Genomic DNA, 19,104 nt, shown 5'->3' with positions numbered 1-19,104 from the left:
ATATTAATTAGATAATAGGAAATAAAGCCAAATGGCAGCTGCCAAAAACTTGCCAAGAGTTGTCATACATGTGCCCTGAATTTTAAATTTCAAACCTTTTTAAATAATGAATTCAATCAGAAGTTTACGGTCTCCATATCCTACTTTAGGGAAGACTCTTACAGCCCAAACTGCTCATGCAATGGCAATTTGATATAAAAAATCAGTGTCATGAAGAATATTGTTTAATGCATTCTGATTTCACTGGGGTTCTTTACAATACTGCCAGCACCACACCCTTCAAAATGGTGTTACAAAGTAGGTGGAGCACCCTACAAAATTAAATGAGTTCATGCACTCAAAAGGCCAGGAAGCCAGGTTCCAGCAGCTGCAGCAGGAAAAGGCTGAGCTGCATATTTCCAGTGTTGAACATTTTGCATTTTTAGTAATACACAGAGGGATGACCAAATTAATTTGTGAATGATAAAAAAAAAAGATAAAAAAAAATTCAGGGTGGGGGGGGAAGCATAGAAGATGAATGGTCATTTTTTTATGATAGTTGTAACAGTTTATTTCCTCAAAATTATACACATGGCAGAACCCTGTGTACTTCTGTTTTTTTAAGTAGATAAAAGTATACTTCTTAAAATGATAGACTCAACTAAGTTAATGATTTAACTTAATGTTTCAAATCTAGTAATACCTTTTTTATAGATATTTAAATAGGTTTAAGTTTATATATTAGGCATACCTCATCTTCTTTATAAAAATATTACAAGTTGATTAGCAATCCTCATTCAAAAAATGAAAGGTAACTTAAGGCATATACTCTGTTAGGAATCAAAACTTTCCTCCTTTTTCAATTTCTCATTTTCACACAAGATTATTATAGACCTATGACAGAAAAGAAAACTACAATTTATAGCTTATGTTCTAGAAATTTTCCACTCATCTAGACATGCCACAGCTTCTTCCAAATACCTTCTATCTAAAAGTATTAAATAGGAAATGCAAAACCTACTCACAGGACAGACAGATGTAAACTCTTGTAGAGATTTCAAATATGGTTAGCAAAAGACACACACACACACACACACACACAGATGCCTATGTCCATAAGGGCTCCATGCAGCAATATATTTACTTTCCACCAAAGTTGAAGTGCTCACTCATCTTACAAAATGAATCTTGAAAAAGACAGAAATGCTTTAAAATGCACATTTAATATTCCAGATGTCTTGAAAGGGAAAATGATTAAAATATTCTGTCTGGGTTTTATAGAATATTTCTTGGCATCTAGAAACCTAAGGGGAAAAAAAAGGAAAATTTACGAGGCAAAGTAAAATTGTGATATAAACACAGTAATTCTCAGGAGTTAAAAATACAATTAGATGAAACCTAATTGTAGAGCAACTAGTTCAATGCATTTTGTACTCTTGCCTAAAAAAATGTACCAAAGGATGAAAATTATTTGAAAATATATTGTATTTAGGGTATTTGTGTTCTAATACTAAAAATATAATTGTGATGGCCTAGTACCTAAATATTCAGCCACTCTATTTTAAAATGTCATTGGAGAGTTCCCACTTTTTAATACTCTAAAATTATAGATGGAAACTAAACCCACTTGGGCAAAGTCTCTAAGCAAATCATTTAGTAATGCGTATGCACATTAAGGGGCCCTAGGAGAAACTTTAACCTCTTCCTGAGTTAGATTCCACATGATATTAAATCTATGAGCCTTTGCCTTGCTTCCTTTAACAATGACACTAAACTTCAGTAAAGCCTGGTGAGGAAAGGCCCTAAGTGGGACAGACTTGAGCTTCAACCCCACAGCTATTTCTTTCTAAGGGTGAAACTTTAGGTATATTATTCACTCCCTCAATAAAATGAATGAAGATAATGACATAACCTTTCTCAGGTTGTTCAGAAAATTAAAGGAAATAATGCATATAAAGTGACAGCATAGAGTCTGGGACATACAAATGTTATGTTTAATACAGTGTTTAATACACAATAATTATTATTTTTAAGTTAATCAAACATTATTAAATAATGGAGTACATCTTCAAAAGTGTTTTTTTTTTTTCAAAAACAATTTATTCAGTGGGCTTGTACAGAGTAACTAGATGTTAGCCATTGCTTCTTCTGAAGCTCCTAGTTTTAAAACACTAATATCTCTACAGAAACACATGAAAAAAGATTAAGTTGCTTTAATGTTAGTATTTTCTCAAATTATAACTGAAAAAACATAAGACTTCCTAGACAAATAACTACACTTACATATGATGTAATTTTTTGAATAACATATAAAAATAAAGAACTTAACAGTTGAGAAAAATAATTGCAAGAACATAGTTTGTTTCTCCATTACTACTTAAAAAAAACTTTTTTTGCAAAAATAAGTTAGAGATTTGGGGATGATTCTTTTTGAAAAAATCGAAATATAAAATAAAACTGACAACACATAACTGAGAAAACATAACTAATTACCTATAATTAGGTAAAATAAAACTGACAACACATAACTGAGAAAACATAACTAATTACCTATAATGAAAATTATAGCAATATTTCATAGTAACCATAATTCTAAACTGGAGAATGGTTTTAATACTAGACAAAAAAAATGCTTTAACACTCTGCTAGAGATTTGGGGACTAAAGTTGGTCTGTTTTAGCTCCTACCCAAGGGGCTCGCTTGAGGAAAGTCTGGAAGGCTGAAGCCTGGGCCTCAAGCACAGCTACGCAGCAAGTCCTTGAGCAGCGTAACATTTGGGGAGATTTGCAGGGTGCCTCAAACAAAACAGGGTAAAAAACTGCAGGCCCCAAATGATCCAGAAAAAACAATGCATTCCCATGCTTTTAAGTTCACTATTAAAACATCATCCCTTTTTCTTTCTCTCCAGTGCTTTTTTTATTTCGTAGGTCATGTGAATTAATCACTTTAAAACCAGAATTACAAAGAGTGTACTAATTTCCTGTCTGGAAAGCGATGGTTGATAACTTATATGGAAATCTGCTAAAATTATCCGTAGGAAAAACACAAAAGTAACTCACATAAAGTATAATGTTAGATATTTTTCCTGCTCTTTGATCCTGATTTTATCCAGTTTTAGTTACACTGTTTGCATAATTTGACCTGGATCCACTACTCATTTCTGGAAAGTACTTAAAGAAGGAAACTATTCAATCTGAGAATCTGATAATCTGCTCTCCTTGTGAAAATAAAGAATGCTTAGGGTTGAAAGAGCTTTTTCAGCTCATTAATGAATTTTTCTGCCTTGATTCCTCCCCACCCCACCTCCACTCCCACTTTAAAACCCAGGGTTATTAACCTGAGCCAGTCCCAAAGCTGGGGACAACCCACCCCGGGAGGTCTGGACTCCCGGTCCAATTACCTTTCCAGTGGCACAACAATCCACAAATGGCTCTGTTCAAATCATTAATATTCATGTAAAATATAAGGACTTTTTTTAAGATTTTATTTATTCTTCAGCGAGAGAGACAGAGCATGGGCAGGGGAGGAGCAGAGTGAGAGAGGGACACAGAATCCAAAGCAGGCTCCAGGCTCTGAGCTGTCAGCACAGAGCCCGATATAAGGCTCAAACTCACAAGCTGTGAGATCATGACCTGAGCCCAAGTCGGACTCGGACACTCAACCAACTGAGGCACCCAGGCACCCCAAGGACTCTTAAAGTGTATAAAAATCGCTGTTTTATTGTTCTAATTCTCACTTACCAGAATAAAGAAATGACTATCAAAGTTTGTGATTATATGATTCTCAAGGTAAACTACTGAAATTCACTCTCCAAAAGGGAAGGAAATATGCATTATTTCCTTTAAATTTCTATGAAGTAAATGCTGCTTCCATTTTACAGAAAAGGCAAATAAAGCACCTAAGTTCATACTCTTTGAAAGAAAAAGTTCTAGGGTTGAAGCTTAGACTGCTCCTACCTAGGGCCCTTAACTAACAACAGTAAAAATCAATAGTAAACAATTCAGAACAGTGGCTCCTAACCAAGTAATAGCGCCAATCCTTGGGGGCATTTGGAACTGTGGGTCACAATGATGGGAGTGCTCCTGGCATTTAGTTTCTGGGGTCCAGGGATGTTAAATAACCTGCAATTTGTTGAACAGTCTCTCACAACACAAAAAAAGGTCACCACTGAATGCCAATAGCATCCCTTTTGAGAAGCACTGGCTCGGATGAAGAAAAGATGAATATACTATAATAATAGGCTGTTAAATGAAACTGGGGAGATTTGGAGCACCTCCAAGTGACATCCTCACATAATGTCTACTGTGATGTTACCGTGATCAGTTCTCTTGGATCTGGTATGAAACGGAAATGAACGCTCTGCCTGAAGTTACTTAGTATTTCCAAGTTTTCTCCAGCTATGAAAACATCTGAGGAGTTGACTGGGACCAAATATAAATAAAATGCAGAATCGCTTCATATGGTTTCACATTCACATTTGATGGAGAGTTAAAAGAAACAGGTTTTGTAATTTTCCATGCATTTGCAATCACATGTATGAAAAATGTTCCTTAAAGGAAAACCTACTTATATCTGAAAGAACACATCATAACTGACATCTCTGCTGTAAATATGTAAATTGATTTGTTTTGCATATGGGAAAGACTGCACTAGATTGCCGTTTTTCAATCTGAGGTATGAGAAGGCCTGAGAATCCAAAACAAGTATGTTTTAAAGACCTGTAATTTTTCTACGAAAATGTTCTAATTTTGTGTTTTCACACTGATGACAATTAAAACCCCTAAAAAAGGTGAAAGAAGTACACTTTAAAATACTGGGATGACCACCTTCAAACCAAATACTAGCCTACAATTTTAACACTCAGATTTATATCTGTGTTTACAACCATACGAACAGCTCAATGGTCCTAGGATAAAGAAAAAAATAAAAAAGAGACAAATTTAATCTGCAAGTGTGCTTTCAAACCAAGCAAAAAAAAAAAAAAAAAACAAAAAAAAAAAACAAAACAAAAAAAACACAAAAGCTATGCTATAGCAATAAAAGCTTCATGACTGTTCAGACCCAGTGGGAGAAGTGAATCATCATTAGGGCAACTGTAGCAAAGGTGAACTGACCTCACCAAACTCTTTATTGAGCAGTCAGGGCCACATGCAGTCTGCAAGGGTGATGTAATAAATACCGTCAATCTGCATCTGGCTGGAGTTTTACCATTTTTATTCATAGTTAGCTTATAAATTTATTTTGGTATTACAATTGGAAAAATGCTGAAATTATGATTAAATTATACCCACTCTTAGGAATCCCATATTTAACCAACATTAAATAAAAGGAAGTCCAACACTAGGTATGGTAGATACCTAGAATTTCTGGCTATGCCTATATCACTTTCTTTTAGGAATTCCCTCTCCTTCAATGGCATATCACATTATGGGTTACCTGCTCCAAGAAAGTAGTCGGACGACCCTATTCTTCTGGATACACTGACTGGACCAGAGCAGGCACATGACTCAAGCAAGGCCAGAGAAAGTTTGAGAGGACTGACACAGATGACTCGGTAGTTCTCTAACATCAGGATTTTAAGACCCACAGAAAGTTGCCATGAAAAAGCTTCCAGCACATAAAGAAAGCATACAGAATAAAGCCAACACAGCATAGGGCCAAAAGATGGATGGAAGGATGGGATGGATAGATGGATGGATGGGATGAAGGAAGGACAAACAGATTAAATAGATTGACATACAAACAGAATCCCGACAATATTTGATCAGATGAATTTCACAGACAAATCTATTTCCAGGCACTTAATTATGTAAGACAATTTTGTATAAATTCAAGTAGGGTTACTTATGACCAAAAGTTTTCTAACTTGTTCAACATACCACAGATCAATAAGAATGTCTTTCTTATCAGGAGAACATTACTTAAGTTTGAGAAACACTGGATTAAAGATCTTTTCTAAATCTAAAGTTCAAAAATCCTGCGTGTGTGTATGTGTGTGTTTTAATTATTTCATCAGCTGAAAGACTCAGGATTTTTTTCTCTTCTTTCAGCCTCAGCATAGGTATTCAACAGAGAGTAGAAATAATGATTGCTATTTTTTTTATAATTATCACTAAGGATATATTAGATGGAGATCTTTTTTTCTCCCAAGTTTAGATTTAATAAAATTATTCACAGAAGATAATTTGCTGATTTTAGAATTCAGAATCAAGGGGAAAGTCTTGAAGGATACAGAAGCTAACAATGGCACATAACACTTTAAAAAGCATGCTTAGTACAAACTATAAACCAGAGAAATAAATAAATATCTTTAAAAGCTTTTTAATTGTTTTATTTGTTTAATGTTTTTATTTATTTATTTTTGAGAGAGAGGGGAACGGGGGCAGACAGAGAGGGAGAGAGAGAAAATCCCAGGCAGGCTCCACGCTGTCAGTGCAGAGCCTGATACGGGGCTAGATCTCACAAATTGTGAGATCATGACCTGAGTCAAAATCAAGAATTGGATGCTTAACCAGCTGAGTGTCCCAAGTGTCTCAAAAAGCTTTTTAGAATACTTATCAAAATGATTCTTAAAAACCTAACACTCAGTTAGCTTTACCTGCCTGAAACATTTGGTTGGCCATAAGTATAAATTCCCACCAGTTAGAGAAAATGAATACAACATTTACATCACGAAAAAATATATATAATTCCAAACAAAATGAGAATACCAAGTCAGTAAATAAGATTACAGAGCTAAATATCAGATGAATGACTCATGTGGAAAGACTTTCTTCAATTTTTATGCCTAGGTATATAGCTCCCAGGCACTTTTTGCTGAGAACCTGATATAACAGATATTTCCAAGACCACATCAATCAGCTGTAAACACTGGTCAATGAAATCTACATCTGTCCAGCTAAACTAATTTCATAGGAAGTCCTGCAAAGTCAGTAGCTAGTCTGCATCCTAAAGTCAGAAATTAGTCATTTTTCAACCCTCCACTATCAATCAACTCAGTGATTTATTTAATTGCCCTTAAGTCTTTACCAAAGGCTTTCATCCTAGGAAGAGGTTTTTATCCTACAATCAACTCTGAGAACAAAGAGCAAATCTAACTGAACCTAACAGTTATAGGTTTAATAAATTATTAATGTGAAAAATGTTTTGGGAATAAACTAATAAACATCAACCAGTTCTGCGTAACCTTTTCAACGACGGAAGAAATCTTTCCTGAGCATTATTAAAATGCACTGGGAAGTTCAAAGTTCTAAGTTAATTTGTGTTTTCAAATTTAAAGGAAAGGAAGCATATTACTAAGTCACATTCCCTGTAATCAGATAAGGATGAAACTTTACCTGTACAACTTGAAAGCCAGTTTCAGATATTTTAAATATTTAAATACTTAGGTGGAATTACTTAAAAAGAAAATTTTGTTGCACAACATATTCAAAATGTTAAATATTGCACGTCTTGAGATGTTGAAAACATGATCCTAGGAAAATACAGATCTGAAAAAAAGCTACTGAATTGTACTATATGCCTATTTCAGATTTTGTTAGCTAAGCAGATAGATTTATTTTGAGATACCATCTGTGACTAGTTGCGACTGCATTAATTCTACCACATTCTTAGGAACCATGACCTTGTACTGCAGGCTCTAAAATGGGTCTGATTTTGAAACCTTGAGAACACTAGAGATAGAAGGGGCCATGAGAAACATCATTTCAGGGGCTCCTACAGCTTCTTCTAGGAGAAAGGAATTCCATACATATGAGTACTCTTAGGGCACTAAAAAGCAGTTTAGAGCTGGCTATATGAACCCTGGTTATAAACAATACAAAAAGAAAAGGCCGTTATTGCATCAGATTTACCATCATAAAAATATTATAAATAATATTAAAGTCAGACTAAGTCAACAATCGCAGGGTTTTATTATATTCAACACTAGCGACAGCTTAATCAAATATGCTTAACAAATCAGTTGTCTGAAAATTGAAAATTATATTCCTATATAATTACAGACACAATTTTTAAAAGTAGATAGCAATATTTATTTTATATCCATCATCTGATTTTAAAATAAATATCTTGCAAATAAAAATGTTAAGCTTTTAGAGATGAGAAAAAATTATGAAGAAAAAAATGTCAAGTAATTCAGCACAGCTTTGCAGTGTCAAATAAAAGGTCTATCGCAGAAAGCTACTTGGGAGTGTAAAACTTCTGTTTCTGGACTTTGATCCAAGCGATCATAAAAACTTGTCCTCACTTAGTAACTCCTATTTTCATTATATGCCAAATATTCTCAAGCTTTAGCCTAGTACAAAACAAACCAGTAAAGTCAATCATGTTACCCCTACCATGCTAAATAAACTATAACATCACCCACAATGGCAGAGATGATTAGTAACTAATGAAAGGTAACATTATTTTAATATGCTGTCAAGAATAACAACAGCTGTTTAAGTGGCATTAGCACCCAGAAGACTTCATTTGCAAATATATGAAGATTAGAGCCCTTGATTAACACAGTATCTCAGGCGGGTAGGACTGAGGAAGTTGTCTAGAATAGTGAGGGTGGAAATTTTCCATATGTTGTACTTTTACTAGTCTCAAATTATTTTTTTATGCCAAAAGATTATGTTATGGATTGTTCAACCAACACTCTCAAATTCACATCAACAGTCTGTGATTACTAAAAAGCATCTGTGCTCCAAGCTTTTAGCTTTTAACTGGGTGCTTAGCTTTGTATTTGAAGATACAGGAAACAATTTAATACAGCGGCAGAATTGCTTTCGAGGTCAACCAAACCCATGGGTATTTAAATGAGAATTTAGGAATGCCAGAACCTTCATTCTGTTCGATGACTACTATTGAGTACAGATCATTCAGTCTGGAGATAGGATAAAGAGGCATGCATGAATGTCAAATAACAACAATTAAATCAAATAATGTAGAAACAGTTCCATTCACATGCCTGTCTACACTCACAGATGGCCAATCTAAGTGTATTCAAATTTCTTTTAAATTTTAAAACATGTTAAATGTTTCTACAGAACTGTTTCATGGGTTTTCTGAATCACTGACAGTATTCACATTACACTTACAAAATGTAACAAAAGGAAAAAAGCGAAGTAATGTGAGCTTCTAGTTAAAAAAAAAAAAATCTTAGCTGTAAAGTTAAAATGTCTGCAAATAAATTTTTACTACAACCATAAGACTCACACTGGGTTTAGAAGTTTGGCATTTTTATAATCAACTACTGTCTAATCTCGCAATCTTAAATCTCCAGTTAATGCCACCAAACATAAGACCAAAGGGGAACCTCTGACTACACACAAGCTCTTAGATTATATTCTTTAAACTGACAACTTTCAGCACTTCATAACTCTTAAAACTGAGGGCCTGTACTACTCTTAAACATTTTATACTTTCGTTTTCCAACTCCTATTCAACATAAGCTCTTATAAATACATAAGAATATATATACACAACACACACATATCAGAGAAAGTGGTCAGCCTATATCAATATAAACTATAATACAAAAACTAACTTAAAAAATCTTCATATAGAGTCTCAGATGATCTAAATTTTACACAGAGAAGTGTAATTTTGAGAAATTGGGATTTTAATCTTTTGCTACTTGGGAGAAGAAGTAATGTGAAAAGAAAAGTAAATTTAATTCTTTCCATTTATTTTCCAGTAAAATGTTTTTCAAAGTTTTGGCAGGCTCGGAGTGAGGTGTTCTTACCTATGACTACTTAAAAAGAACCACCAAACAATCCCAAATTTCTGACTTTAAAGGGAGAGATGGGAAAAAAAGAAAAGGACAATTTATGTTGATTTATAAGACAAATCACTTTTTTCTTTCAACTATTAGTAATATGCCACCTCCCAAAAACACCTTGACACACTTAAAAAAAAAAAATCAGCCCAGTTCTCCTGCTCACTCCCCGTTCAACGAGGGCAGAAAGGTGGATGAGTGCAAGGGGGAAAGGAAACGAGGGGCAGATGGCCTCGGAGTAGCAGGTGACCGCTGAAAACTGTCGGCCACAGCAATCAGCAATTCCAGATCTAGATGGCCTTAGTGCCTTACCCTACACTCGCAGAAAAGTGTGTTTTGAAAAGAAACCACTTTCTTTCCAGGGTTTATCCTCCGCTTGCTCCAGATTTAAGATTCTGAAAGAAGAAGGCCAAAATGGGGAAGCCAACTTTAAAAGGAGGGCGGAGTAATTAAACAGAAGAGGTAAGATTTACCCTAAGCAGTAGCCTCTATCAAAAAAAAAAAAAAAAAAAAAAAAAAAAACCCGAAAGTAATGAAATCGATACAAATTCGTTAGGAAAAACAGCCTTAAAAAAAGAGTCCCTTCTAAATACCAAAGTAATACACCGCAAGAGAATAAAGGAAAACAAAAATGTCAGACAGTCCATTTTCAATGAAGATTCCTCCGCTGGTGTGACCCGGGCGCCACCACCCCAGCACCCGGCCCCGCGCCCCCAGGGAAAGTGGGAAGGGAGGGGATGCTGAAGGAACTACCTGGTTTTGTCTCCAAAGGGCAACATATCAAACATGGGAAGTTCGAAGTGCAGACCATGCGGGCTCCGCAGACCCTGGATTCCAGAGGCGCCGGGGGGCGACGACGTGCCCAGGTGAGGCGGTGACTCCAAGCCCGCTCCCCTACCGACCCCGCCACCGCGCCGCTGCCAGCCGCCGCCCGCTAGTCCCGCGCTGCGCCGCCCCCTGGCGGGGAGCGCCCGGCACAGCGGAGACGGAGCGCGGGCGGGTGGGACCCCAGCGCCGTGCCCCGGCTGGCCGCTCCACCATCACCGCCTCGAGTGCGTCTCCCTAAGCGGCCGAGGCGGCCAGCGCCGGCTGCCCGACGGCCGCTGCCTGGATGTGGCGGCGGCGAACACGGGACCCTTCTCCGAAGAGGTGCGTCCTGGAATCAGCCCAAGTCGGCTTCCCACCAACTCCTCAGGCTTTGAGGGATCCGCCCGCCACACACTCCCCTCTCCACCTCCTCCTTCCTCGGCTTCAGCCCCAATGCCTTCCCAACTCAAGGCGAGCGTTTCCCACGCGCGCCCAACTGCCCCCCGGGCGGCCGCCTCCCAAAGGACAGGCGCCGTCCTCCCAGCCCTCCGCAGCGGCCGCCCGGCGCTTGGCTCTCGACCAGAAAGAGCTGGCCTCTGGGGTCGGCTGGGGCCGCGCGGGACCCGCCAGCCCCCAGCTGTCCGCTCCCGCCGCGCCTCCCCCGCGCCCTTTGTGTGCGCGCCGCGAACCCCTCTGCGGAGCGGTTTCAGCGGCGCCGCCTTGGGAGCAGGAGAGAGTGAAAGGAAACGCGCGGGCCAAACTAAGGACTGGAAGGGGGCAAAAGGCGACAGCACTTACTCTGGGAAGATTCCGGCATGTTGCAGCCTTTGGGCTCCTCGTGGTCTCGCCCCTACCCCGGCTTCCCCGCCCCGCCAAGGGCCGGGGCGAGGGGGGACGGGGGAGGAGCGGAGCCGCTAGGACCAAGTTGGAAATGGTGCTTCCGGAGCTGCAGGGAAGGGGCTCAAAAACTGTTTTGGTTTCGCTAAGGAGATTTAGGGGGACCAGGAGGCTAGAGAAGGGCTGGAGGAAGGCCCATGAACGCGGGTGTATGTAAATAATCTTGCTCTCAGGGAATACCAGGGCAGCCGGGGTGTATGTCTGGGGGGCGGGGGGGGGGGGTCCGCATGTACATTTTTGTATTTGAACTTTGTGAGCAAGTTGAATCGAATCCCATGTTTGGGCTTTTCGACTGTACTTGCCATAAAGTCGAGGTCTCTATACCCTAACAGGACCAAGGACCTACTTAAAAAGCCAAGGGCCTGGGAACGGAGGTTGTTTAATGGTGAAGGCAGGGGAAAATTCAACAGGGGAGAGAGATGAGCCCCCAGGTCACTCTCAGCGACCCGGCTGAGTCTTCCAGGGGGTCCTCTTCTTACCTGGTGGCTTTTCTAACAAAGTAAGAGAAGGTAAAGTCCCAGTGATCATCCAGCCACGCTTCCACCGAATCCTGGTCCCGCTGCAACTGCGACCCCCCGGGGCCCGGGCTGGCCCGCTCCATGATCCGCGCCCCGAGTCTCTGCAGCTGGTTTGTGCTGTTTTCCACCCCAGCTGGGGTCCCTCCCTCGGAGGAGCAGGACTCTGCCCCGAGACCCTCCCCCTCCGCCTTGCTCCAGTCCGACTGGCTTTCGGCGAAGCTGCTCGGGCTCCTGGACAGCCTCTTGCCGCGCCCCTCCTCTCCCGGTCCTCACCGCTCCCAGGTGTGGCGGGTGGGGCAGGCGCTGCAGCCGCGCGTCCTCCCTGGGGTCTGGTGGAAACCGGGTCTCGCAGTGTCTCAGGTCCCCAGATTCCAAGGCGGCGGCGGAGGCAACTGGCGAGCTCTCCGGAAGCTAAGTGGCCACGGCTGGAAGGAGGCCACGCCACCGCTGGGGTGCGCTGTGTGCTGAGCGGGATCCAGGGGAGTGCGCAAAGGTGACTGTGGGTGTGTTCGCAGATGCCCCGCTGTCAGAAAGGGAGAGTCGCGATGTGTGCGCCCATCCTAAATCCCGAAAGCTGGAGCTAGGGGAAGTTTCCACGCAAAGTAAGAGGTGCTGCTACCCTGGGCACTTTTTCCTCTGGGCTGACTGAACAAAGACCGTCTGGCCTCGCTTTCCTCCAACCCAGGGCTTGGGTCTGGGAGAAACCGGGATCATCGACCTTCCTCGGAGCCCAGTCAGTCCCGGGGGTTCGAAGCACCCCAGCAACCGTGCGGGTTAAGGAGAGCTGGGGCGTGCGCCACAGATTTGCGGGTCCTGGTGGGTAACTTCCAACAAAGACATTCCCGTGTTTAAAATGTTAATATTAACGACAATAATAGTTACAAAGTAGGTGTCTGCATCAAACATTCCCTTTTCATGGCTGGAACAAGATTTCCTAGGAAAAGGAAAAGGTAAACTGAAATAATTATGATGGTTTGTGTATGAAGTCAGAGAACAAGGGCACCTCTGTACAATGAGGTTAACTTGAGAGCACAGGCACTACGCGGGTACCGTGCACAGCAGCCCATTAGCCCAAGTTTAAGTTAATTCGTCATATTTAAATGGAATTAACACGGGCGCGCGCGCGCGCGCGCGCGCACACACGCACACACACACACTACAAAAAAGTATCCGTTTAAAAGGGCTCAGCCTTCCTACTCTGTTTTGCCCTGTCCCAATCATGCTTTACAAGAATGAAGTTGGTGTCTTCCTTTTGCTTTGTTCTCATCTCCATCTTCTTGTCCCGCAATTTGCAATTTTAAATTTTTTTTTTTCAACGTTTATTTATTTTTGGGACAGAGAGAGACAGAGCATGAACGGGGGAGGGGCAGAGAGAGAGGGAGACACAGAATCGGAAACAGGCTCCAGGCTCTGAGCCATCAGCCCAGAACCCGACGCGGGGCTCGAACTCACGGACCGCGAGATCGTGACCTGGCTGAAGTCGGACGCTTAACCGACTGTGCCACCCAGGCGCCCCTGCAATTTTAATATGGTATTTTGCAGTGACCTAATTTGGGGGTAGAATTAAATCAGGAGTTGTATGTTTCACTACGTGTGAAGGACACTATTATCAGTGATATACCCTAAGTAATCGAGCTGACATACTTTTAACAAAGTCCTTTCAAAATACTCTTGGCAAGAATGTAAGACATTACTCACTACATAGAAACGCATGATTAAATTGATAATGTAAGAACTTTAGAAAATGCCTTCCAATCCCCCCAATGCAATGGTTTATCCTTCCTGCATTAAATAGTTGTCTTTCTGTAACTTCAGTTTCTGACACTTCACTGTTGTATATAAGTAACCACAAGCCAATAAAAAGTAAGCAAAGCAGTAGAATGTGACATAATGCATGATAAATTATATCAGATTTTAAAATGTGAGCTCTAATTTGTTACTATGATCCTGAAGTGTGATTACAGTGCTCATGAGCTAGACACTGCCCTCGGTGCTCAGTTTTTCCCTGTGGAAATCCACGCATTTCTCCTAACAGGTCAATTATGATTTAAAATTCTGCTTACCTACAAAAGATGGAGTGAATTTTTGGCTTGAATTATTTGCTTCTGTTGGTTGTCTTGATTAAATAAACTATCTAAATGTCCATTTTTTTCTTTTAACCTGAAAGGGTCAAATTATTAGAAACCAGGATGTTTTCTGAAAAGTTACTTGAAAACAAAACAAAATAAAACAGTTTATGGATTCTCCCATCAGTGGGTCTGCATTCTCTGTGATGTACATGGTAGATTGGGGGTTATTGTGAAGGCCTGTTATATGAAGTGAGCATATCACAAGGGATTGGGAGATGAGGTATTTCGGACTGTTCTAGTCTCCAGAAATCTCAGATAAAATTTGTAACAAAACCTCTGTAATTGTAAAGTTCTTAAAGGGGAGCATATTTTGCATTGACCTCACCCTGACCTCTTGTTCCCCAGCTCCATTTTATTCTTTATCCCTATTTGCTAGATTATTTAATGTGTTAACTTACTGGTACAGATTGCACTAAGCATCTCCAATCTTGTTGTAGAATGAGTTGAAGAGTGAGTAAATAACAAACATTACCAGGAAATAACTTCAAAAATGCTGTTACTGCTATTCACAACAAATAAATGTGCAATGATTTAACGGAAAGCCCTCCAGTTCCCAATATACTGGAATAAAGCCCAAACTCTCTAATGTGGCTTACAAAGTTCAACATGATTTGGCTTTTACCTACCTCTAATGTTGAAGGTTTTGATCATACAACCAGAAAAAAATAAATCTATGATCAAGTTCCTTTCAAAAAAAAAAAAAGAACATGAATTATAAAAGTCATGAAAAACTTTCCTGCTTTGCTTTTTTCCCCCCAAATGCCACACAGTATATTCTGTCCCCTTGCAGCAATCCTGTATATTCCAGGCTTGAGAAAATTAATATATTTGCACTTATAATGATATCCAAGTTTCTAACTATTGAAGGGGAAAGACTAGAACATACATTATAGTGTTGAAATAGAATTGGAGGTTAAAAATTAAATATGGGGGGGTGTAGTTGTGTATCATGCAGGGAAATCCCACATGATGAAGAAGTACAGGCAGTTTCTGAGAACTGTGGGTCCTCTAGCTGACAGCCTAGAAGGAGCTCTACTCAGCAAAAAAAAATGAATCCCTCAGTCTTCACAATACAACAAAGAAAATTCTGCTACCAAACTTTTTGAGCACAAAAGCAGATATTTCCCCAGTCAAGCCTCAGATGTGACCACAATCCCAGACAATATATAGACTTGCAACCTTATAATATGCTAAGAAGACATCTTCATGATTGATATCTTAATAATGAGTCCTACAATCCACGAATATAGATATTTATCCATTTATTCTAGTCTTTTAAAAGTTTTCCCGGTAATATCTTCTAGTTTTTAGTGCATTGGTCTTACACATATTTTGTTAAATATATCTCTGTATCTACTTCAGCTTTCTCACTGGGAGGTACTAGCAGCAATAACATTTCAATAGCAATGAGTACACTAAGTACCCAGACTTTGGCTTCTAAATGCCATTCTCCACTTTAAAAGGAACCAAGAGTCTTTGGAGAAAAAGTTCCAGGTCTAGGACAGGAAACGTATAAGATATGCCTGGAAAATCTTGTGCTAGAAAATTAGAAAGGCTTAAAATGATGGCAACATATCAGAAGGACAGAGGATGTAGCTAAGGGAGCTTCCAATGAACAAATCTGGATCAATTTGAATATCAAAATATAAAGTAATAACAAACTGTAACCACTGACTAAAATAAGAAACTGTGATTTCACTCTGATATAAATAAATTGCTAGATAAGTAAGTCAATAGAAAGAAGAGAATGCCAGCTAATAAATACAAAAGGAACTATGTAGTTAGAAAATCATCAGTGGTTGCTAAAACTAATAAGTGAGAGTTTGATGATGAATGGGATGTTTACATAGTCTTAAAGTATCTCCTCACAAGTTTTTTTTTTTATCAGTTATCATGGGAAAATCGTATCTTTACAATGAAAAAACTTGTGGATCTAACTACGTGATCAATTTAATATCACTTATGTATACAATAGTACACTTATATGTATAAAGCATATACACCTTTTGATAGGATATGCTGAGAAGGATACAAGATCACTTCTGTTACTCCTGAATCTGAATCTAATCATGAGGATCAGATTGGGGGATTTCCAAACAAACATACCCAGATTGAGGGACTTTACAAAATAACTGGCCTGCATGCTCCCAAGGTTTCAATGTCAAGAAAGACAGAGAAAGACAGAGGACCTGGTTACTTGTTACTTTGTAACAATATTACCACAACATTAGTGGCTTGAAGCAACACACATTTGTCATCTCCCAGTTTTTGTGAATAAGGAGTGTAGGCTCCTCCAAACCGTGTCTTCTGCTCAGGGGAGGTCTCACAGGCAATCAGGTGTCAGCCAGAGCTGCGTTCTCATCTGAGGGTCAACAGGAGAAGGCTGCTTCCAAGTACATTCAGGCCTTTGGCAGAATTCAGTTCATTGTGATTGTAGAACTGAGAGATTCTTTTTCTTGCTGAGTTCTGGCTGGAGACCCTTATAGGCTCTTGGCTGGAGGCCCCTCTCTGCCTCTAGAAGCCACCTTCATTTCCTTGCTTTCATTATCCAACATGCCTGCCTGCTTCCTAGAGCCAGCAAGGGAGAGAGACTCTAGCAAGATGGGCACTATAATCTTATGTATGTGATCACACAATCACATACACATAATCACATACACCCCATTACTTTTGCCATCTTCTGTTTGTTGGGACCAAGTCAAGGTTCTGCCTTTGTACAAGGGGAGGGGAATCACAATAGGGTATGAACACCAGGAGGGAGATCCATGGAGGCTACTGCAGGAATCCTTCTAGAATAATACTGTGTAATAAAACATAGTGACTGTGACATAGCATGTTTTCAGTAGATATTTGTGGGGGCAATTTGAAAAAAAAAAGTTTTGTTACAATGCTTTGGCTGCACTTTTGTGCATTGTATGTAAATATGTTAGCAACTGATCTTTGAATAAGGATTATTTCTTTTAGTGGTCTTTGGAAGTCTTTTCATACTGAGTAAAATCACCATTTACTCTTAGTGCTAGGCTCATGTGAAATAGCAGTTTTCTGAGGACACTTTTGGAGTACATGTTTCAAGTTGTTGTACAGCCTCAAACAGGGATCAGCCTATTCTCTTAAGTGGGTGAATTTAAATTAGATCATAATTCTCCAATTCAAAGACAGAGCCAACTTATGAAGAATAAAGCTGTGTAATAGTGCAATCACTCCAATCAGTACATAGCATTTTCTTTCCCAAATCAAACATACAGTTTCTACCCAAGGCTCTTGTAGCAGCCAAGAAGTTAGCTTGATATACGAAGGCTGATCCATGTGGAAAGATTGTTACATACAAGATGGTGAACAGCTGTTTTTTTTGTTTTTTGGTTTTTTTGTTTTTGTATCAATGAAGGTCACACATAGAGCAAATGGACTTATATCAAAACCGGAGGGATTTTGGACAGATACTAGACACACTTTCCTGACAGAGGGATGCAATACACATGGATTTATGATGAAAAACAACTGTGGAATTTTTCCCTGGAGACTTTTACAAAACGAGTGGACAACCACCTGTTGATAATGCTTTGAAGTCCTATATCAGAGACAGATCGACCTCGGAGGTCTTTCAGTTCCTTACCACCCTTTCACCTGCATATGGACAGTGCGTTAAACAGAGCAATTATGTGGTGCTCATTGGTAAATAATATTAACTGCTCACAGACACAGAACATATAACATAAAACACTCATGCCCAGAACAGACCTATGCTCTTCCCATCCACTTTCCTATTGAAAGAGATTCCATTCTCTAGAGAAAATATCCCACACTAGTCAGAATGACTAAAAATAAAATAATTAGTTTAGAAAGAAATAGCAAGGAGTGAAACACTTTTAAGTCAACTACATCCAGGTATGACACACTTAACTAAAAAACCAGTTTAAAAGTAGGTCATTTAAAATAGACTTTTTAAAGGTTGAGGGAACAAAAATGTGTATTTTTAAAAGAAAATCTAGAGAAACAGGTTTATTGATCTTGAATTTCTAGAGAATCACTTGTCATTTTCTAAAATAAATTATAGGTAAAAATTTTTCTGTCGATGCTGAGAGTCTCATTTTAAGAATCTCAGACATCTTTGTAGACACCATTGTGGAGCCCATCTCCTCCCAAGTATTAAGGAAAAGTGTGATTTAATTATCAAGCCAGAGAAAAAGAAGGAGCCTCATGACTGGTGATAATTTTCATCTTTTAGGAGTAGCCTTTTGGTAAACATCTTTGAGCTAATTCTTTTTTTTTTTTTTTTAAATCAACATTTTCAGTTTAATAAAATCAATTTAACAAAACTCATGCAAGACTCCAAAACTAGGTATAGTATAAATTGTGCAAAATTTTTCACTCAACTTCCATCCATGCCTTGAAAATGCTACATTTTTTTTAATGAGCAAAGGTTGTATAGAGATCTAGACTAAACTAGGAGTTCATTCTGTATAGATACAGTCACAGTGATCCCATTTTCCCATTCCTTTCTTATAGGGAAATTAACAACATATTGAAAGGGAATTAACTTGCAGCCATTCAAATTTAGAAGCTCCAGAATAAAATTTTCCAGCTATGCTCATAGAAAATGCTGTCTTTAAATGATAGCAGTCCCAAGACGTGTAATCAATAAATCAATAGAAAGAAGGAACTACATCCATAGCACAGGCCCCAATTTCTTCAAGTTCATTTGTTTTCATTCTTCTCTGCCGATTAAATCACTGAGTGCATCAGTTAGAATTACTAATTCTATAATTGTGCACTGCACAAGCTATTCCAGCCTGAGAGTAAGGCCTGCATAATCTTTCTTATGTTAGGGCTATGAATCTGAAAAACATTTCGATAATGTTTTAAAATTCAAGAATTTATCAATGCCAGTGATTTTCTCTTTGCAATAGTTTCCTTGGAAGGCTATATATTTTTATAAACTGTGTTGCCATTGCTGAAAACATTTTGGTGAATTTCTCTTTGGAATGCTTTCAGAGCCAGCATTAGTCAT

General features: G+C 39.2%; 1 protein-coding gene across 7 annotated transcripts in view; it reads right to left on the bottom strand.

Moving 5' to 3' along the window:
* Positions 1 to 12,421, bottom strand: part of PDE5A (phosphodiesterase 5A) — a 141,021-nt gene extending 128,600 nt beyond the window's left edge. For 2 of the 7 annotated variants that reach the window (XM_045468767.1, XM_045468796.1), the window contains exon 1: positions 10,499 to 11,255. In XM_045468767.1, coding sequence (XP_045324723.1) covers positions 10,499 to 10,533 — 35 coding nt within the window. In that variant the 5' untranslated portion in view covers positions 10,534 to 11,255. Of the gene's footprint in view, positions 1 to 10,498; positions 11,256 to 11,350; positions 11,589 to 11,928 lie in introns of those variants that run through there. The other 5 variants (XM_045468788.1, XM_045468760.1, XM_045468785.1 and 2 more) reach the window with 5 other exon arrangements.
* Between the last annotated feature and the right edge of the window lie 6,683 nt (positions 12,422 to 19,104).

Source organism: Leopardus geoffroyi, chromosome B1, assembly GCF_018350155.1.
Source record: "Leopardus geoffroyi isolate Oge1 chromosome B1, O.geoffroyi_Oge1_pat1.0, whole genome shotgun sequence".
NCBI classification, from domain to species: Eukaryota; Metazoa; Chordata; class Mammalia; order Carnivora; family Felidae; genus Leopardus; species Leopardus geoffroyi.
The sequence above is the reverse complement of the archived record's forward strand: the minus strand, read 5'-3'. Positions and strand labels throughout refer to the sequence as shown.